This window comes from Rhineura floridana, chromosome 22 (genome assembly GCF_030035675.1).
Source record: "Rhineura floridana isolate rRhiFlo1 chromosome 22, rRhiFlo1.hap2, whole genome shotgun sequence".
NCBI lineage: Eukaryota > Metazoa > Chordata > Lepidosauria > Squamata > Rhineuridae > Rhineura > Rhineura floridana.
The window spans coordinates 16,028,915-16,050,893 of record NC_084501.1 but is presented as its reverse complement, the minus strand read 5'-3'; the positions used below and the strand labels follow the sequence as shown (position 1 = coordinate 16,050,893).

Genomic DNA, 21,979 nt, shown 5'->3' with positions numbered 1-21,979 from the left:
CTCCTGAGAAAGCATCTCCCAAAATTCAGTTTCATTAGATGTCTCTGAGTTCTAGTATTAGGAGAAAAAGAAATTATTTATTTATTTATTTATTTATTTATTAAATTTATTAGTCGCCCATCTGGCTGGTTGTCCAGCCACTCTGGGCGATGTACAAGATAAAACAATACATTAAAACATTAAAATTTAAAACCATAACAGTATTTATTTATTTATTTATTTATTTATTTATGAGATTTGTTAGGCCCCCATCTGGCAGAGGTTAATCTGCCACTCTGGGCGACTTACAACCAAACACAAGTACATTCCATATAGACATAATCAAAATCCTAAAAATTAGAGATTAAAAATTAAAAGCTTTAACTATAAATTTCTACAAAACACTGTCTATGATTGGATATTAGTAATGGTGAGAAATGTCTGAAAGAGAAAGGGAAATAGAACAAAATCACATCACCATCTTTTCACAAATCAGTTACAAACACAGAATACAAAAGGATAATGAATTAAAGGGTATAAACTGTAATGCTAACATCTGTATCCTCAAATACTTCATCAAGCATTGTTGAAACTTTACTCCAATTCAGGCGGTCAAGTCCACACCCAATCTTCGGCATAGAAATACAAGTTACAGCATTATTAAGGCAATGGATTTTCATCGCTTCCAAGCTCTTCCGTAGATTGTCATAGGTAGGCTTATGAAAGTATTTGTTCTTTGTAATCAGATAGTACACATATCGATTCTCTCTCTTCAGAACAGCCACATCCCCAGTCTTCTTTTTCTGGTTCAAGAGCTCCTGAACACCACCAAACTTCTTCTTAAAAATGGCAGCTATGCCAGCACTCATATGACAATCCTCACTGATACAATGAGCCAAGGAATCTGTTCCAGGACATGTAAAAAAGTCTCCCTGTATGTACCTGATTCTTTCTTCTTTTGCCGACCGGGCACTAGCCATGATAGTATGGAGGACTTTTCAGGATTTCTTCAGATATAAGAACTGGAAACGAATGCAGTATTCATATTGAAAAAAAGAAATGAATTGGGATAGACAGTTGCAACCCCAAACCAAGAAATGCGTATTGAGGCACGGGAAACACTGAAAAATCTTGAAAAACGCGTCTTCCCTCCCACTCCGGGACGGGGGTGTTATTTTATTTACTGGGCCTTTTTTAATACACTGTAGAATGCTCCCGAGAGTTTCAGCAAAATACTTTTGCCCACATCGTTTTAGGATAAAAGCAGAATAGCAGCATAAAAATAGCGCCCACTGGCCCCTATTCCCACCACCCGTCGTAACTGCTGGTCTGTTAGGCGTCTTCACAGCACAATACGCCTCCGGCTATTTCAGAAGTAAGAAACCTAACCCACCCCAAAAGCCTGTCTGAAGAGCCAGGTCTTCAAGGCCCGGTGGAAGCTTATCATAGAAGGGGCATGGCGGAGATCATTTGGGAGAGAGTTCCACAGGGTGGGGGCCACTATTGAAAAAGCCCTCTCTCTAGTCCTCACCAGTCTAGCTGTTTTAACCAGTGGGATCGAGAGAAGGTCTTCTGAGGCTGATCTTGTTGAGCGGCATCCCTGACGATGCTGGAGGCGCTCCTTCAGATAGACTGGGCTAAAACCGTATAGGGTTTTAAAGGTCAAAACCAACACCTTGAATTGGGCCCGGTAAACAACCGGTAGCCAGTGCAACTCCTTCAGCACTGGAGTGATGTGATCTTGCCGGCGGCTGCCTTTAATCAGATGAGCCGCCACATTCTGTACCAGTTGCAGCTTCCGGACCGTTTTCAAGGGTAACCCCATGTAGACCACATTACAGTAGTCTAGGCGAGAGGTGACCAGGGCATGTACTACCGGTGGGAGCAGATGGTTGGGAAGGTAGGGGCGCAGCCTACGTATCAGATGGAGTTGATACAGCGCCGCCTGGCTCACAGCCGAGACTTGAGCCTCCATGGTCAGCTGGGAGTCAAGAATGACCCCCAGGCTGCGGACCTGGTCTTTCAGGGGCAATCATAGCCCATTGAGCACCAGGTCCACATCTCCCAGCCTTCCCTTGTCTCCCACAAACAGTACCTCGGTTTTGTCAGGGTTCAGCTTCAGCTTATTCCTTTAAATGAATCAGACAGCTGATGTCTTTGGCCCAAAGCCCAGGTACCCCCAAATGACCTACCAGAGAGTGGCACATGAGTGGCAAACTTGCATCTCACCAGCATCTGGGTTGCATGGAGGTGGCGGGGAAGGGTCTTCCTCAAAAAGTGTCAACTCTGCCCCAAAGACATTTCTTCATCAATATATTCTAAAATGAACTTCCAGCACAATCCTGCAATGTCTACTGAAAAGTAAGTCCCATTAAGTTCCATGGTACTTGCAGGCAGGTGGATATGGAATTTTAGCCTTAATAAGCTTTATTTTCTGTCCCACACAGCCTCAGGTGTTCACCTTCTTCCTATGTGAAGAGAATGCTGGGCGAAAAACATCATGTGAGACAAGGAAGGGGAAAAATAGTATTAATTAAACATTGCACAAATGAAGATCTGATGATTCAGTTTGTTGAACTCAGCAGAACTTACTTCCTCTAGGCACACCGACAGACCGTATAAAAACGGCTCTCCCACAGTCGGTTACTCCACAAGCATCCGATACTCACTCATCAGATCCACTAGGAAAGCAGGTAATTTCTTTGCCCTTTGTGGGGTAGATGATGGCTGAAATATCTCTTTTCTCTAAAATGGATTTTTCCTACTGAATTTGACCTAAAATGACGTTTGCAAATTCCTCCTTGGACACAATTCTGGAGGGATGTCCAAATGAGTATTTCAGGCAAGCTCTGGCGTGGGGTTCAGATGCATCTTACTGATGCTGCATGTTCTGCATGGTTTGGGTTCTAGTCCTGCTGAGGAAAGTGTCTGAGCAATAGGTATAGCTAAATATCTCTTGGGACTCCAAACACTTCTTAAAGAGGGAAATTTGGAGGGTCCTTTAGGAACATAGGAAGCTGTATTGTACCGAGTCATATTGGTGATCCATCTAGCTCAGTATTGTCTACACTGACTGGCAGCATCTCTGCAGGGTTTCAGTCAGAGAGTCTTTCCCAGCCCTGTGTGGAAATGCATGGGGTTGAACCTGGAATCTTCTGCATGCAAAGTACATGCTCTATCCCTAAACTATGGTCCTTTCCCTGAAAGACCCCAGTCCTCATGATTCTGAACAGAGGGGTGATTTAATGATAACATAGGACACTACATTTTAGGAAGTAAGTCCATTGGTCCTTGTAGCTCAGTATTGCCAACATTGGCTGGCAGCAGCTGTCCCGGTTTCAGGCAGGGAATCTCCCCCGGCCGTACTCAGAGATGCTGGGGATTTAACCAGGGACCTTCTGCATGCAAAGCAAATGCTCCACCAGTGAGCTGTGGGCCCTTCCTCAGTAGTTATCTGTTGGGGGAGATATAGAATAAGGAAAGCAATGAGCTTTGAGAAGAGAAACACCGTGGAATTCAGGGGTACTTTTTTTGCATTAAATGTTACCAAAATGGGGATTTATTGCAGAATTATGCAACCATGCCATGGCTTCCAGCCATGATGGCTGTATGTCTAGTATGCTTTAAGAGGTATCATGCCTCTGAGTGCCAGTTGCTGGTATCAGAAGTATGGAGAGAACTGTTGTGCTCCTCTCCTGCTTTTGGGCTTTCCATTGGGACATTTGCTTATCCACGGTGAGAACGGGCTCCAGGACCAGGGGTCCCATTAGCCTGATCCCACAGGCTCTTCTTGTGTTCTAAGGTGGTGGGTCTGCCCACATAAAATATCTGCACAAGGAGAAGCATGATAGTTCGTTTCCTTCCCATGACTGTTTTGATTGTGGCTAGCACTCTTAGGATGAAGGGCTTTGAACCAGTCTTCTCTCTCTCCACCCTTCTCTCTGATGGAGATATATACCTTCTTTTCTGGTCAACCTTCCAGGGCCCACATGCCAGGGGTGTGTAAGCCAAGACATAAAGCAGATGGAGCAACAAATGGGACTTTTGCCTTTGTACGCTCAGCCAATTTCTGCACTCGCTCATACAATCCTCTCTATCCTCCATCCCTGCAAACAAAAGGCATTATTGAGGACACATTCCTGACCGCCAAAAATATTTGGGATGTGAAGCAGGGCCAATGAGGGGTGTGGCTAGTGGGAGGTGTGAGTTCTGAGGGCCAGATGGAAAGGTTTGGAGGGCTGAATGTGGCCCCCAGTCCTGAAGTTCCTCATCTTGGTTCTAATCCAACATTTGCAGATGATCATCTTGCTCTACCGAATCTCATTTCAGATCTACTCTACCTTCTCTAAGATGGCTCGGGTGATGGACAGCCTTCCGTTCGACAACTTGAATCATCCATTAGATGAAAGCCTCTCCGTCTTTGACTCCTACCTTAAATATCCTGGCAGCTATCCACCGGTTCAGCGTCCCAGCTGGCAGTGTCCCCGTGGCTATGTCCGAAGGTGGTGGGGCCCCTTCAATATCCCAGGGTGCGGCGCCTGCTATATCCCAATATGTTGCCGCCCCTGGTAACCCTACAAGAACTACTACCCTGGTTACTGCCCATGTTAAGCCCAGATCATCTTTAACAGTACATCCAGGAAAGAAGACACAAGATTCTGACCCTCGGCTGAATGAATGGACACAATATTCAGAAGTGCTGAGTGCTCTACATACCCCACTGAATTACCAATGGGATTTGTGAGGGCTCAGCATGTCTCTTGATTCATGTGGTGCTTTGACTTTATTGCTTTGGCTTCCTGATGTTTGTGTGCATGCTTCCTTTTTGGAACATCCATCGCCTTGTGATTGAGCCATTTGTGATGTGCTCAGACCCTCTTACTCCTTCCTTTGTTTTCTCATTAAAGTGTTCAGCATATCATAAAAGAGTTTGGTTTCTGTGTTCTTGCCTCTCCTGTCTCTTCATCCTGTTATCAAGCCTTCTTGGTAGACACATGTTTTATAACAGCAAGTTGTAGGAATCTCATGAATTAAGATTTTTTGACATGGCAGATTTATGCAGTAACTCATACACACACAGATCTTAAAAGTGGGAATGTTTATGGAGGGCATCCACAGAATGAAAAGATGGAAAATGAACACTTCAGTGGGGAAGAGCTCAGGCACAATGGGCATTTCCTTGGTTAGAGAGAATTAGTGAATCGGTTTCAACTACACACACAGAAACACACAATGAACAGACACACAAAGAAGAAGCAGGTATGACATAAGAGGAGATGGGCAGGTTGTGTTGAGCACAGCTTGGGAAGACACATTAGTTGTCCCTCTGTATATGCTTGTGTTGTAGACTAAGCCTCAGTCATGTGTAGCAGGGCAGGAAGGACCAGAAGGTGCTTCGGAAACATACTCACACAGACACACACAAAAGAAACAAACACAGAGAGAAGTGTGCAAAGAGGGGACAGACATGGAGGCTGCAATCTGTAGGGCAAGTCCCTCTGGAAGATAGGATGGGGAGCAAGATGCACTTTTCTCAACCTTGTTGGGCAATCACAGTGTTGTTCGTGGCCTTTTCCCTCCCCTTTTTATTCTTACAACAATCTTTTCTTTATTTCTTTATTATTTGATTTATATCCCACCCTTCCTCCCAGCAGGAGCCCCAACAATCTTGTGAGGTAGGTTAGGCTGAGAGACCGTGAGTGACCAAAGGCCACCCAGGGAGCTTCATGGCTGAATGGGGATGGGAAGCCCGGTTTCCCAGGTGGTTTTGCCAAAAAGACATGGAAGTTGGGGGCAGTCAGGGAACCAGTGCTGAAAAGGGCCTTCTCTCCTCACAACTCTCAGTGCATCAGATTTCTGGAACACTTGTAAAAGAGCCAAATAAAGCTCTATCCTCCTTGGATATGTGGGCCCATCTCATCCAGCACCCAGTGGTCACTAGTGCCCAGTGAGACTGGTAGGGCAGAAGACAGGAAGCCCCAACAGAAGGTGGAGCCAGAGCCAATGACAGGAGGAGCCAACTCATGCCAGTTTCCCCCCCATCCTCCTCCCTGCTGAGTTCTGCAAGGGCAACACTGAGGTTAAGGAGGAGGCAGCTGAGAGGAAAGGCCGCAAACCTGGACTGGATGTAGGTATCCAGCACCATGTGTGCTTGTGTTTGAAATGGAAGAAATTCCTTATCTGTGGAGACAACATTTCTGTGCACATTGTAGAAAGCTTTGTAGCGCCATCTACTGGATGACTGCAGTGGATGATAATCTTTTATGGGGGAACTGCCTTGCCCAATCAGAAGCCTGGCTCATTAGGTCCAGTATCCTCTCTCCAGATGTGGCCAATCAGATCCTTCCAGTTCTTACTGTCATTTGCCCTCAGGATGTGGTTTTCACAGGTAGACTGCCACAGTCAATGAAGGCTCCAAATGCAGCCAAGACACCCTTCCTCTCTCCCACATGCTTTTCTCTCATTGTAAGGGCAATACCTCTAACACAACTTTACGACTCACTGTTTTGACTGCGCTTCCTTCTTCCAAAGGCTGTCTGCCAGGGTTCCTCATGGTGTTGTTAGAGATTTCTCTTCCAATCAGCTGTCATTTTGAGCTGCAAAATTGCTTCAATTTTATTTATTTTTAAATGAAACTTTGACAGTGTAAGGCTAATAACAAAACTGAGCTTTCTAAGGATCTTTGCTTTCAACAGAAACTTTCCTCTTTCAGCCAGTCTTCTAATCTGTGGATTGATCTGAAATGGGTTTTATATATGTGATTGGTATAGACAGATTGTTCTATTTGTATTGTGAAATTGATTTGAGACACTTCATAGGAAGCAATTCAACAATAATATCTGGGAAAGGCTACAGTGGAAACTGGAACCTCCGGGGACATGGCTTTTGCTGGTCAGATCACGGGAAAGAGAGAGAAAAAATATTGTCTCAGTGACAATCCTAAAATGTCCAGAGCCAGGCGATTATGTGACTCGGGAAAAATGGCACAGGAATACCTCCATTAACAAATCCTCCGGGAGAGAAGCTCCTTTTAACAAAGTCTTTTTTGGGTGACTGTTGCAGGCAGCTCTCTCATCATGCATGGCTGGAATGGTGCTCCTTGTACAGTTGCCTCAGCAGTTAACAATGCTTCAGGTGCCATGGAAGCACCATGTACTGCAGAAGTGTCTGCTTGAGTGCAAGGGAGGGTGGCACAGAGAGAGAGAGAGAGAGACCAAGCACAGGGTGGTGGCGGCGGAAGATGTATGGAGAGGAGAACTGTGCTCAAAGCTTTAGATTGCTGTAGCAAGATGATACATGATTAAAAAAAAAAAAGCAAGGCAGGCATCCCTGGGTGCATTTTGAAAGCAGCCTTAAAGTGGTCTTACCTAACCTGGTTCTTTCATTTCAGACATTTCAGAACTGCTCTCTTTTTGGTAATATGGGGACTTATATCTGTTGTTTCCATCTTATTTCTACATCTGGTTCCAAAGTAAAGAAATAATGTCCAGGAACGGCTGGTGTCTGAAGGGGTGAGTGCTTCACCCAATGACACTGTTGCAAAACCTGTCTCTGTGCAATGGCAATAAAAAAGGACACCTGTTGTGGATCTCTCTTCAGGCTTCCCCCCATTTATTCAAATGACATTACTTCATCAAAAGATTGGAAATGTGGGGAGTTGTTTCCTGTGATAAAAACTAGGGATGTTGTTGGACTCTATGTGGGACTTATGTTGCAATTGGGATAGAAACTGCGGTTACTGCAGAATGCTGCAGCACGATTGCTGATGGGAGTGAGATCCTGTCAACATATTATGCCTCTGCTCAGAGATCTGTACTAGTTACCAATTTATCACCAGACCAAGATCATGCTTTTATTCTTGATATATAAAGCCCTTGACAGTTTGGGAAACTACGATTGGAAGGCAAGGCCTTGTTGGTAGTGGCACCACTAAGTGCTGCCGGTGCCGACCGGTGATGGGGCCTTTCCAGTGGTGGTTCCCCATTTGTGGAAGGCCCTCCCGAGTGAGGTGCATCCATCTCCATCCCTATTAACTTTCAGGAGGAATTCAGAAGCATTCCTGTTTACCCAGGCATTTGATCGCTGAAGGGGACTGTTCCTGGCAACCTGAAGATCACTGATGAAAGAACGCTTTTAAGCTTGGTTTTAAAATATTTTAACCATATCTTAATTGTGCTTTAGAGTATTTTTAATTGCAATTGTGTTTTGGAATGTTTTAAACTGTTTTTAGCATGTTTTTCTTTTGCTTGCCAGATTGTTTTGTTTCTGTTTGTTGCGCTGGGCTCATTTGGGAGGAAGGACAGGATAGACATTCAATAAATAATAAAACAGTAAATAATTATTATTTAAGGCAGGGATAAGACACCTTTCCTGTACAGCAGGCCAGATCCTGATTTCCCCACCTGTGTACAGCAATTACAATTGAGATTGCAGGCAGCATTTTACCTAGCGTCACACATACAGTTCCTAAAACTAAGAGAGATTAAGAAAGAACCCTCTGTCAAGCATTTCCAGGTTCTTACCTACTCACACACAGGAAAAGAAAGAAAGTGATTGGGATTTCCGTATCTAGCCCAAGAGCCAAAGCTCAACCTTTAGCTAGCAGCTAGAGAGTCAGAGATCCCACCCTTCCTTTGGTTCAATTGTCCCTGGTAGCGATGTGACGTTTGTAGGGAGAGATGTAAGGTATCCAAAACATGGGAGCCCTGAGAAGATGCTGCTTGAACCTATTGAACCATGATCTTAAATGTGTTTCTGAATTACATTGAGTAACATGTAAAACAGGAGAGGGACTCCTGATGTCACAAGTGAAGAACAATGGAACACTTGGGAGTTGTGAGGGAAGGCTTGATTGTGTTTACTGATAAGACTTTTGGTCTCCTAAGAAGTGCTACCCTAAATTCCTGGTTTTGGGTGATTGCTCCTTTATCCCTTAGAGGTGAAAGGACCCCAGGTGGCCTTACTGTTTGTGAGAAGCACCTTTCCTCTGACGATATTGACTCAGGACTTTTTGGTCCATAACGTCTTGAGTCAGGTTGCTTTTGCTGCCTCTCATGACTTACAAAACTTGAGGCTTCGTAGAAAGGGCGCTTTCTACCTGGATCTATTTGATACAGGCACTCATGTCAAGATCCATGATTAGGAATGCAGCTATGAGAACCCCAGAGATACAGGTACCCTCGTAACAACACTATTCTTTGAAGCCCTGACTGTTGGGACTTCATAGCTCAGTGTGGGACTGTTTGACATCCCCTTTTGCAAATGGCCCTGTGCTGTTGTTTGAACCTCAGTGGTTTAAAGAAAATGTTCAGCTACATTGGATGTCCCCAAGTTCTAGTATGATGAGAAAAGGATACCAATCTTTCCTCTATTCATTTTGGCCAAACCATACGTAATTCTAGAACCTCTTCCATGTGCCTGGTCCAACTAGGATTGGATCCCAGGGCCTTTCAACCAAGGGCCTCATAAATGACCTCCCCCCAAGAGAGTGCTACCTGATGAGGGTAGTGATGAACAGGCCCCTTATCAGCACCTGGGCTGCATGGAGGTTGGGGACCCACATACAACAAGGATAAAGGTCACCCCAAATCAATTTTAAAATGAACTTCTGTTGTCTCCCAAATGGGTTCGTTGCCCGGTGCGCAGTACAGCCAAAAGACCACACCCAGGTTGAAGGGTCCAACAAGCTTTATTTCATTCTGGCCAGAAGAGGTGCAAGGTGATAATTCGCAAAACAAGCACACCCCTTATGAGGGGGTGCTACACTTTTATACAATGCAAGCAAAAATTCATGACACATTCTAATTGGCCCCCTAATGCCATCCTGCCACCTTTCCATTGGTTCATCTTCTAACTTATGCATGCCCATCATTTCTTATGCACCCAGCACATTAATTTCTCCACCCATATTTGCATTCCAAGCTAGCCATCACACAATAGCTTCCCAGCACGTATTCTTGCTGATAAGCTTCAGCAGGGCATGTAACTTCTCTAGGCCTTGTAACATTTAGTTTCTCTTCTGTGCGTTTTTCTTAAAAACGCTGGCTCTTGAGCCATCACTTCCAGCACAATCACATGATGTCTACTGAGAAGTGAGCCCACAATTCAGCTCAGTGGTAGTTGCAAGAAAGTGAATATGGAATTTCAGCTTTAATACATTATCACACACACACACACAGAGCCCCCCTCAGGCGTTCACATGGTCCCTATGGGAAGCAAAGTTTGAATGAAAAACCATGTGAGACAAGGAAGGAAAAATAATTAGAGAGCTTTAGTTAGACATAGGCCTATTAAAGAAATGATGATTGATTTTTCATTGCTGGGACTCAGCAAACTTATTTCCTCTAAGAACACCAACAAACTATATAGAAAGTGCAGCCCCCCAATTATTTACTCTGACAGTATCCCATTGGATCCTGTTGGAAAGGAGGTCCATTCTTTCCAGTTCATGTGCTTGACAGTGGCTGAAATATCTCTTTTCTCTGACGGTTGTTAAATATTACATGGATTTTATTTTTCTTGATGAAGTGTTGAGGAAAAATGGGAAGTTTCTCCTTGAACAAAATTCTGGAGGAATGTCACCATGAGGCTAGTCCTGTGGAGGAAAGTGTCTCTGCAATGGGCATACCTGAAACGTTTTGGGGGACTTAATAGGACACCTGCTTGTGGGATCCCAAGAAGAGGCATCTGTTTGGCCACAGTGTCAACACGATCCTGGACTAGATGGGCCATTAGCCTGATCCAGCAGGCTTTCCCAAGTTCTTCTCTTCTTATCTTATTTAGAAGGTCTCCCACATGAAACATCTGTGCGCAAAGAAGCACAACAGTTCCTTATTTTTCTCCTCAAGGGCGGTCCTCTTGTTGTGGTTAGGATGATCAGGATCAGGAACATTCGACCAATCTTCTCTCTCCCCACCCCACTCTCTGATTGAGATATGTTCTACATTGCTTCCTGGGCTCCCTTCCAGGGATTCTACACTCACTCACACACCCCTCTCTAACTTCCTCCCAGGCAAACAAGAGGCATTATTCAGGGACACATTCCACGCAGACACAAACGTTTGGGGCATGAAGCGGGCCTGGTGAGGGGTGTGGCTTGTGGACAAGGGGAGTGGCTAGGGAGGTGTGTGAGTTCTGAATGTCGGATAGAGAAACTTGGAGGGCTGCATTTGGCCCCCAGTCCTGAGTTTCCTCATCTTGCTTCTAACTGAATATTTGCAGATTATCATTTTGCTCTACCAAACCTCATTCCAGATCTACCCTACCCGCTCCACGATGTCTCTGGGGATTGACGCCATCATGTTGGACAACTTCTATGATCCAACCTATGACAGCCTCACCGTCGTCAACTTTTGTCAATATCCAAACTGCTACCAACCCATTCAGTGTTATGGCTGTTTAGATCCTTGCTGTTATTGCTGGTCTTCCTGCTTATTACGGCCTTAGTCTGCAGGCCACAAAAGTGGTCCCTACTGCCGCTCCCCCTACTATCCCCAACATCATTACTATTGTGATTGCGGCTAGCCATGTTGAGCCCAGACACAACTTTGATGTAACATTCAGGAAAGAAGATGCCAAATTATGATCCTCAGCTGAATAAATGGACACAGTATTCAGAAATGCTGAGTGCTGCAGCGCTGCACAGATCCTACTGTGCCACCAATGGGATTTGTGAGGGATCAACACTTCTGTTAAGTGAGATGGTGGTCTGACTTTATTCTGTTGGCTTTCCAATCTCTGCACACTTTTTTTAAAGGAACAAGCTCATTTTCTGCAGTCAAATCTGTTGCCTTGTGTTCGAGCCATTCACAATGCACTCAGACCCTCTGGTTCCTTCCTTTAATGCCTCATTAAAGTGTTCAGCATATCATACAAAAATTTTGTTGTTCCTTCCCTCTCCTGCGTCTTCATCCTGTTAGCAAGCCTTCTCAGTGGAGTCATCCTCCATCACAGGGGTGGTGCTGTCCAGATGTGAGACCACAGCTCGCATCAACCTCAGCGAAGGTGGCCAATGGTCAGGGATGGTTTGAGTCCTACTACAGCTGGATGGCACCCCGTTGGCTACACCTGCTCTTTGAGAAGGGAACCTGTGGTCCTCCAGATATTGTTGGACTACCTCTCACATCTTCCCTGATCATTGGCTATGCTTGGTGGGGTTGATGGAAGCTGTTGTCCAACAGCTTCTAGAGGGCCATAGATATCCCACCTCTGCCCTATCTTTTAAGGAAAGATTCCCCCAACCACAAGGGGGAAAATATGGATGCTCTATGCAGAACAATATCTTAACTGCCCCCTGTTGGGGCTATCTTTGAAGAACCTCCTTCCAACAACATGAGAACTGAAAATCAGCCTGGGTCAGCTCGGGTGTGATTTGGATCTCAGATCACGTCAGGGAGGTGCACAGCCTTAATATAATATCCTTATGAAGCTAAATTTTATTATTAGTCCCATGTTCTGTTTCTTTCCCCTTGGTTCTCAGAGAATCAGGTAACCCACTAATCCCCGATTGTGCATTCCAGGAGGTTGAAAGGCTGAGTTCATCTTGTACTTGAATGTGTTGAGGTTTCCATCTTTTTTTAAAAAAAAAGTGAAGAAGTTACTTGTTTTGCAGCTTAAGGACAATTCTTGACAACCACCTGAAAAAAGCAAGCTGTAGGAACACTCTGGAGAACCCTCTGAGTAACTGAGTATGTTTAGCCTTGAGTAGAGAAGACTTAGGGGAGATATAATATCACTCTTCGTGGTCATGAAAGGTTGTCACATAGAGAAGGGCCAGGATCTCTTCTCAATCATCCCAGAGTGCAGGACACAGAATAATGGGCTCAGGTTGCAGGAAGCCATATTTAGACTGAACATCAGGAAAAACGTCTTAACTGTTAGAGTGGTACGACAATAGAGCCCATGACCTTGGGAGGTGTTCAAGGAGCAGTTGGACAGCCACCTGTCTGGTATGCTTTAAGTTGGATTCCTGCATTGAGCAGGGAGTTGGACTCAATGGTGTTATAGATCCCTTCCAACTCTACAATTCTATTACTCTATGATACTCTGAACCTTTAGCGAAAGATCTCAGAAAGATGAGTCTAAATAGAGAGCCATCAAGTTGCACTAGTACCAGTCTGCCAGCAGGGGGAGCGGATGCTCTTTCAATGGCAGAGTAGTGTCTGGGAGAGAGAAACGATATCTTTGGCTGCATTCGAAGTGGAACCTACATAGATTGTGGTAGTCTACCTCTGAGCAGCATATGCCAAGGCCAAATGAAAGGGGAGAACTGATGCCTACAGACCTCTCCTGGAAGGTTCTGATTGGTTCTGAGGATACTAGACTAAATCAAGGCAGTTTGCCCATAAAATGTTTCTGTGATCATCCACTAGATGGTGCTGATGAGCTTTCTCCATCTGGGTAGAATTAGTGGCTCCAGGGGTATGGAGGAATTGCTAGCATTTAAAACACAACACACATATAATTAGGGATCCGTGTCTCTGTCTCTGTGGCTGCATTTGAAGAGGAACATCCATGGACTGCAGCAGTCTACCTCTGAACCCTACATGGCAGGTACAAACAACAAGGGAAGGTTGAGGCACATGTTGAAACTGGAAGGAGTGTTATGATCATGTCCTGCTTTTGAGCCTCATGGTGACATCGGGCTAGCCTCACCCATTGGGGCAAGCGGGGTGCAGCCCCACGAACCTCAGTCTTCTATCAGCCACACCAACCTGCTTGCTTTCTTACTGAACAACCACTGCAGGGGGTAGTCCTGGCCATCTGCTTCCTCCTCCTCAATCTCAGTGTTTCCCTTGTAGAATTCTTTACCTCTCTATAGGCAGGAGGATGGGGACAAAACTAGAATTACTTGGCTCTCCCCATCATTAGCTCTGGTCCCACCTACTGTTTGAGCTCCCAGCCTTCTGCCCTATCTGTCCCAATGGGCACCAGCCAGCACTGGATGCCGGACTGGATGGACCCACATATCCATGGAGGATAGACCTCTTCCTTTTACGAGTGCCCCCAAAATCCGAGGCATGGAGAATTGTCACAAGAGCAGGGCCTTTTCATTACTGGTCCCCTGTCAGTGATGGAATACTTTTTTCCAGGAAGGCCTGCCTGGCACTTCCCTTAATGTTGTTTTGGCAAAAAACCTCCTGGGAGACCAGGGTTCCAACCCCCACTCACTGGGTGACCTAGAGCCACTCACAGGCTCTCAGTCTAACCTACCTCACAGGATTGGTGTGAAGATAAAACAGGGATGGGGAGAACCACGCCTACCTCTTGCAGCTCCTTGGAGGAAAGTTGGGATATAAATGTCAATAATAATACCATCTCTGAATTATGATGAATTTTTACCACTTTTTTTTTTTAAAAAAACAACTCTGTGAAATGCATTCCTTCGGCTTTCTGATCATTGCTGTGAATTTTCAAACTGCCGCCATTGCTCTAAGGAACCTGTGGCCCTGAAGAAGTTGTTGGATACCCACTTCCATCACCCTTTACTGGAGATGGAAAGACCTGTCAATTTTTGGTTGTCTCATTTTCTTATTTTCCCAATCTTAAACATAAGAACCTAAGAAGAGCCTGCTGGATCAGGCCAGTGGCCCATCTAGTCCAGCATCCTGTTCTCACAGTGGCCAACCAGGTGCCTGGGGGAAGCCCGCAAGCAGGACCCGAGTGCAAGAACACTCTCCCCTCCTGAAGCCTCCGGCAAGTGGTCTTCAGAAGCATGCAGTTTTTCACATTTCTGCAGCAATTCATGATTCCCCCCCCTAAAAAAACCCTTCCTCGTGAAAATTCTTCCGATTTTAGTGTGAGATCCTTCTGACACATTACTGTACGCAGTTTTGACCGATGTACACATTTCTTGGAAGCGTTTTCTTCTAACAGAATGTGTTCTTGCATGCTATTTTCACTGATGCATTCCTCGTGATGCACACTTCCCCAAAATGCATGCATTTTTGTACGCATTCTTTGGTTGGCGAACTGCATCACAAAATTCGGATACATGCGGATTTCGAAGGATGGCTGTGTTTCGGTTCTCATATGGTTTTGGAAAGGGTGAATTTGATAGATTCGTCTTTAAATGCAAACTGAATCACATTTCTCTCCCATCCCTACCCCTGACCTTTGGCCATGCTGTCTGGGACTCAAAGACCTGCAATATCTTGTTCCCTATCCCTACTCCTGTGTTAAGAACATCCAAAAAAACCTGCTGAATGAGGGCACTTGCATCCTTCCTGCAAAAAAAGTTGGTCTGGAGGCACACTTTTTTAATTATATAGGATGATCACTACTAGTCCTACTCAGAGTAGACCCTCTGTACTAAATAGACCAAGCTTGTTCATGTCCGTTAATTTCAATGGGTCTACCCATAGGGTGGTGTCCAACTAGCTTATACTCATTGAAATTAATGGACCTAAGTTGATCATGTTCATTACTTCCAATGGTTCTACTCCGAGCCGGACTAATATTGGGTGCAACTTATAGTTTTCATTGATGCTTGCTGTTTTAATCTTGCTACGTGGTAAACCAATAAATGAAACAAAATAAATGTACTTTCTAGATCTCTGCCTCAAAACATTTTTTGTAAAAAAAATAGTTGTTTTCTTTGTTGATTCTAATTTTATATTGTATGTCATCCAGTAATCTATCGTTTTTGGTTGACAGAAGAACGGAATAAAGAAAATAAAGCAAAGACAACTATAGCTTAATGGAAACTTCAGTGTTAGAGACAGTCAATCACTGAATTTCTGTGGCTGAGAGGAAAAGAGCAGGGAGTCTCCTTCTTAAGAGCTGCGTTTCATATTCTCTCTGTTCCAGGCGAGGCTCGTGTGTGTGTGTTTTGCCCTCTGGACCATCTAGTGGAAGAACTTGACTTTTCACGACAGAAGGGATGGGCTTTGAGCCGCTGGCAAACCTCTCCTTGGCAAAAAGGCAGCTGTGTACAGGAGGAGGCAAGGCAGGCATGGAAAAGCAGGTTTCTCCTGCGATGAAAGATCTGTTGGCTTCACTAGCTCACAGCAATCTCGAACAGTCGTTCCCCACACATTAAAGCAGGCTGCTTGAACAGGTAGAGGACCGGCTGTAGGCAGGACAGGAAGTGGGGGATATCACTGGTTGGGAACCTTGGCTCCTTTGGAAGGGCAAGATTAATAATAATAATAATAATAATAATAATAATAATAATAAATCTTTAGTAGTTTTATCCATAAGACTGGTGCGCCAGCTGCGCCCGTTCCTGCAGACGCCTGATTTGACTACAGTGATGCATGCCTTAGTTACATCCCGTTTAGACTACTGTAACACGCTCTACGTGGGGCTACCTTTGAAGACTGTTCGGAAACTTAAACTGGTACAAAGAGCTGCAGCCAGAGTGCTAACTGGAGCTGGTTACAGGAACCATACAACCACCTTGTTACGACAGCTCCACTGGCTGCCAGTTTGTTTCCAGTCACAATTCAAAGTGCTGGTTTTGACCTATAAAGGTCTATATGACCCAGGTCCAGGCTATTTGTCAGACCGTATCTCCCCATATGAGCCTGCCCAGGTGTTGAGATCCTCAGGAGAGGCCCTTCTCTCAGTCCCAACACCTTCGCAAGTGCGATTGGTGGGGACGCGAGATAGGGCCTTCTCGGTGGCTGCCCCCAGGCTCTGGAACTCTCTTCCTAGGGAAGCACGAATGGCCACTTCCTTGTTATCCTTCCGTCGGCAGGCAAAGACTTTTTTATTCCGACATGCTTTTGGACTAGAACCTGTTTAAGATAGGACCTCATAAGGTCTGTTATATTGTTCTATGGCCCTATTCTTAATGTTTTAAATTGCCTTAGTATTTTAAGTGTATGTTTCATAGTTTTAATGTTAAAAATAGTTTAATTCTATTTTAATTGTATATTTTTGTATGTTTTTTACCTATGTGTGGTTTTTATTTGTAAGCCGCCCTGAGTTCCAGTTTTGGAAAAAGGGTGGGGTAAAAATAAAGAGTAATAAATAATAATTTCAAAACTCCTAAAGGGAGAGTGCTCTTGCACTCAGGACCTGCTTGTGGTCTTCCCACTAGATGGGCCACCGGACTAGATGGGCCACTGGCCTGATCCAGCAGCCTCTTCTCATGTTCTGATGTTCTTAATTCTTTTTAGCCCATTTTTGTCCTTCCTCTCTCTTGGCTTCTGAGAGGTTTAGGCTCAGTTCTAGTCCACAATCCCATTGCCCCATTTCACACACTGTTGTTCCATAATTATGTGCCCTCCCCACAGGCTCTTTGGACATGAAGGAGAAATAGGGTGTGCAGGCAGAACAATATGTAAGCTGAGTAATGGTGGCTGCCTAAAGATCACTGCCCATCTCATCACCACCACCATCATCCTCACCATCATCATCATCACAACAACAACAACAACAACAAGAAATGGATGGTAAAGGTGATTGGAAATACCTCTGCCTGAGATCCTCTGGCATGATTCAACCTCAAAGGGTGTTCATCTTTGAAGCAGAGGGCAAGAAGCATTCAAGCAAATCTCTACCAGACATTTATATGGGGGTGTATGGCCTTCAACCCAGATTCATTTTGAAAGGGTGTTCATCTTAGAAATAAAACAAGGGAAGCATGCAAGCAAGCTGCTATCAGAGGGCTGCATCCATGTACTCAGAGTATATCTATTGAAAATTATGTTACCCATTAATTGCAATGTGTCTACCCTGAGTAGAACTAACATTGGATAAAAGCCCAGATATTTATATGAGTGAGCATCTTAGAAATGGAAGAAGCACAACATCCAAGCAAGTCACTATCAGACATTTATGTGAGCTGTAAGGCTCTTGACTCAGATTCATTCTCAAAAACTATTTATTTTAGACATGGAAGAGGCATCCAAGCAAGTCACTATCAGACATTTATATGAGACTAGATTCATTCTCAGAACGTGCTCATTTTAGACATGAAAGAAATAAGTATCCAAGCAAGTTGCTATCAGAACTTTTAAGAATAAGACGAGAGCTTGGAAAAGTTACTTTTTTTGAACTACAACTCCCATCAGCCCCAGCCAGCATGGCCACTGGATTGGGCTGATGTAGTTCAAAAAAGTAACCTTTCCAAACTCTGGATAAGATCACAAACCCCAGATTCTTTCTGGAAACATGCCAAGAAAGAAGTGGATCAGCACCTAAGCAACTTGCTATTATAACATTTGTAAGAGGTGTAATTAAACCTCTGCTGTGCTCGTTGTGCAGTGTGTGGAATTTCAGGAGGCGAATCGCATCCAGGCCCCAATCCAGAGATGTCTCATGAAGGAAACTAGGTCGGGGCTTCCTTATGCAATACTGAAAAGCAGTCATTAAAAAAAAGAAAGAAAGAAGACTCCAGCAACTTGATTCTGGAACTTGATGATCTCCTACTGTGCTCATCACACCCAAAAGGTTTGGCTGAACCTGTTGAGATCCACCTAATACGATTAATTGCATGCTCTGGAGAGAGAGAAAAATGAAAAACACGCAGTGATCAACAGAAGTCTTCTTGTCTTTGGGATGTGCTTGAATTAGTAGGTCATGAAGTTGTGGGTTTGTCAGTAATTGGAAGGAGGAGTCAAACAGTAGCTCTGACCCACATGGGAAGCTGAATATAGAAAGTTGTCTATACTGAGCCAGACCATAGGTTCATTTAATGCAGGGGTGGGGAGCCTCAGTCCCCTGGGCCAAATGCGGCCCTTCAAACATCTCTATCTCATCCTTAGGACTCTCCCCATGCCTCACCTTTCCCTAGCCATGCTCTGCGTCTTCCTTGAAGTGCTTTGAGTCAAGAGTGTATCTGAACCATGATGATGCATCTTGTTTGCCTGAATGGAGAGATATGTAGACACCTCTGACCTTTGTGCAGCTGGAATGTTCTGCCCACGTTTGCCTCTGCCCTTGCCCACCACTGACATGTGGCCCTCCAAAGGTTGCTCCCAAGGGAACATGGCCCTCAGGCTGAAAACTTTTATCCCACCTCTGATCTAGCCCAGTATTGACAGCTCTGACTGGCAATATCTCTTCAGCATCCTGGACAGAGAGAGGTCTTTTCCATGGCCTTATCCCATGGCAGATCAGTGGTCTACCAAGGGATGTCACTCAGTGGTACAGCATCTGCTTGGCATGCATAAGGTCTCAGGTTCAATCCCGAGTATCTCCACGTAGGACTGAGAATGTCCCCTGCCTGAAACACTGGAGAGCCCCTGTCAGTCAGGGTAGACAATAAACTAGATGGGCCAGTGGTCTGACTCAGAATAAGGCAGCTTCCTGGGTTCCTACTTGACTAGAAGGCCACAGCTCAGTGGCAGAGCACCTGCTTTGCATCTACGGGCACAGCTGGGAATGTTCCTTGTCTGAAACCCTGGAGAGCTGCTGCCAGTCAGTGCAGACAATACTGAGATAGATGGACCAAATTCAGTATAAGGCCGCTTTCTATGTTCCACTGTCCACCCAGAGAACCACTGGCAGTCAGACAACCCTGGGATAGATCCAGATCTTGGAATCCCATCATCCCTGCTCATTGGCCATGTTGGCAAGGACTGATGGGAGTTGGCATTCAGCATCTAGATGGCCACAGGTTTTTCATTCTTGGCCCCAATGCATGAACCAACAGCCAGGCTCAGTGGAAACAGGCCCACTTAGCTCCACTATTGTCCACACTGACTGCAGCAGACCTCCAGGGTTTCAGGCAGGGAACCTTTCCCAGCCCTACTCGGAGATGCTGGGGATTGAACTTGGGACCTTCTACATGCAAGGCAGCTACTCTACAACTGAGCAACATCCTCTTCTCCTAGTGCCATTGGGTTGTTTAGTCACTAGGTGGCACTGTGCTTAGTTGTAACTGGGCGGAGTCAGGCCTTTCCTGTTGTGTCCTGTTCTTGAGAGATAATAATCAAATCATTTATAACATTATAATTATAGATGATAATGATCTAAGGGAGATATCCTCATTTAGCTTGCCGACTGGTACATCCTCAAGTTTTCCAGAATGTTCTCTGTAATGTCTCCTGACTCAGGGTCCCAGTGTTGGCCTGAGGACTCAGATTGAGATGATCCACCAGCCACCCCATTGAGAGGGAGCCCTCAGCACCCCATATATTTATTTACTTATATTTCATTTCTATTCATTGGATTTCTAACCTGCCCTTTATCATAAGGTCCCAGGGCGGGTTAACACCGATTAAGTATACAATTTGGAAACAAATAAAATTTGACATCCTCCTAACCTGAGGCCGTGGCTCCACCATCACCTTCAGAGGCTAAGGATGACTCCTCAACAGCCTTTTCTGCCCAAGAAGCATGCAAGCACTTGTGGACGGTAGAATAGGTTACCAACCCTTGAAAAATTGCTTACAGCTCTGCCAAGGAGGTGGAGTCACTGGAGGGGACGTCCCTGCTCACCTACTGAAACCCTCTGATGATGCCGGCCCTGTGATGAAATAGCATCTGTCCTAGCTCAGCAACAAGGGCTCACTGGGAGGGGTTTATGGTTACTAACTGCTGGGCAGGTGATGCCTACATAGAAAGGGATAGGGTTATTTGCTGATGTATAAGTTATGCCGACACAGAAAAGGTTAGGCTTAAGGTTATTTACTACTATGCCCTACAGGAAGGGTATGATATAAATACAAGGTGGCAAGGATATGATTTAATTATTTTGATGCCTTTTTCTAGTATGCTTCAAAGAGCAGTTTAATTCTTTGTTTCCCCGGGGCTTAATTCAATGGCATACTCAACATTAAAACCTAAGCAGAAGGCAGCATAAGTGTAACAGTGACGGTGCTTTAGAGCATTGCTCAAAATATTCAGAACTTGCTGTATACAGGACTCCAATTTGTGCTCATTGTGCAACAGTGAACAGACAGGTCAGGCACACTGGAGGTGGTGCAGAAAATGATTCAAGCAGTCTTGCTTTTCTTTTTGTTAATAAGTAGAGTGTGCTACCTAAAAATGAATATTAAGAAAACTCCAGGGAACAGAGAGAAATAAGTTATTGCTCAAAGGGATGCACAGAAATGTGTAATTTTGAGTTCTGTATGAATCTCTCGAGTTTTTCTTACAACAAGCCCTCGAAGGAGAGATCTCTCCCAGTCTGGATCTGTATTGGAATTCTTTTAAAGATTTTTTAAATGCTTTTATTGCTTGTCGGTTGCTGTCCTGGGCTCCCTTGGGAAGAAGGGCGGGGGGATATAAATGTAATCAGTAAATTTTATTTATTTATTTATTGTTTGTTTGTTTGATTTATATCCTGCCCTACCTTCCAGCAGGAACAAGTTAAATAAATAACTTTGGTTTTCTTCCCCGTCCTGAGTTTGCCTGGCATTGCCTCTGTGCAGTGCTTGTCTGCGGTGCACAAATAGGTAGTGACTCTTTAAGACTGAGGCCATATTCATTTATGTAGGCCAGGGGGTGCCAGTGTGGCACCCATGGGTGGCAGTGTGCCTGCTAGTACCACCCATGGTGCCTGCAAAAGATCTCAGTAGATATCCCCTCAAAAATCTACAATGCACAAGAGACTGTTTGCTCTTACTGTGCACACTAACTCAACCTCTCCTACAAGGAAGCCATTAAATCGTGTCCCCATAATAGCCATTTTGTGCTATGGCATGCCTGCTTTGAGCATCTTGGGCAGCTCCTTGAAAGATCACACTAAAACCTGGAACAGATTCCACTGCCCTCTGACATGGGGACACCATTGGATCCAAACATCATCTGTCTTCTTCTGGCCTCACCATGGGACTCAGGCCGTGCTGGCTGGTGCTCACTGAGACTGGGAGGGAGTCCAAAGTGGAGATGGGGCCAAAGCCAATGGGAGGCCCTGTTTTTGTCTCCACCCACTTCCCTGCTGAGTTCTGCAAGGGCAACACTGAGACAGAGGCGGAAGCTGACAGACAAAGCCACCCTCTGGATGGGTTGTAAGTAAGAAGGCGGGCAGGTGTGGGCTGGTTGAATACAGACATGGATTGGTGGGGCAGTGTCCCACTTGTCCTAATGGACCAGCCTCTCCTGG

General features: G+C 45.0%; 1 protein-coding gene and 2 long non-coding RNA genes across 3 annotated transcripts; 1 reads left to right on the top strand and 2 right to left on the bottom strand.

The window, feature by feature from the left end:
- Window positions 1-277: 277 nt before the first annotated feature.
- LOC133374860 (ADP-ribose glycohydrolase OARD1-like) lies at window positions 278-974 on the bottom strand. Its single transcript, XM_061606134.1, has one exon. It carries the CDS (start codon window positions 957-959, stop codon window positions 507-509), a length of 453 nt encoding a protein of 150 aa, XP_061462118.1. The 5' UTR covers window positions 960-974; the 3' UTR covers window positions 278-506.
- A 1,406-nt stretch (window positions 975-2,380) lies between these two features.
- LOC133374930 (uncharacterized) lies at window positions 2,381-4,905 on the top strand. The gene is made up of 2 exons (XR_009760020.1): window positions 2,381-2,672; window positions 4,309-4,905. It is a non-coding gene; the product is annotated as an uncharacterized LOC133374930 (long non-coding RNA).
- Window positions 4,906-17,791: 12,886 nt separating this feature from the next.
- LOC133375072 (uncharacterized) lies at window positions 17,792-20,277 on the bottom strand. The gene is made up of 2 exons (XR_009760065.1): window positions 20,196-20,277; window positions 17,792-18,426 (listed from the first exon to the last, which is right to left on the bottom strand). It is a non-coding gene; the product is annotated as an uncharacterized LOC133375072 (long non-coding RNA).
- Between the last annotated feature and the right edge of the window lie 1,702 nt (window positions 20,278-21,979).

Bases quoted from the DNA above. Each gene is read 5' to 3' on its own strand.
- LOC133374860 (XM_061606134.1), bottom strand. From the start codon at position 959: ATGGCTAGTGCCCGGTCGGCAAAAGAAGAAAGAATCAGGTACATACAG.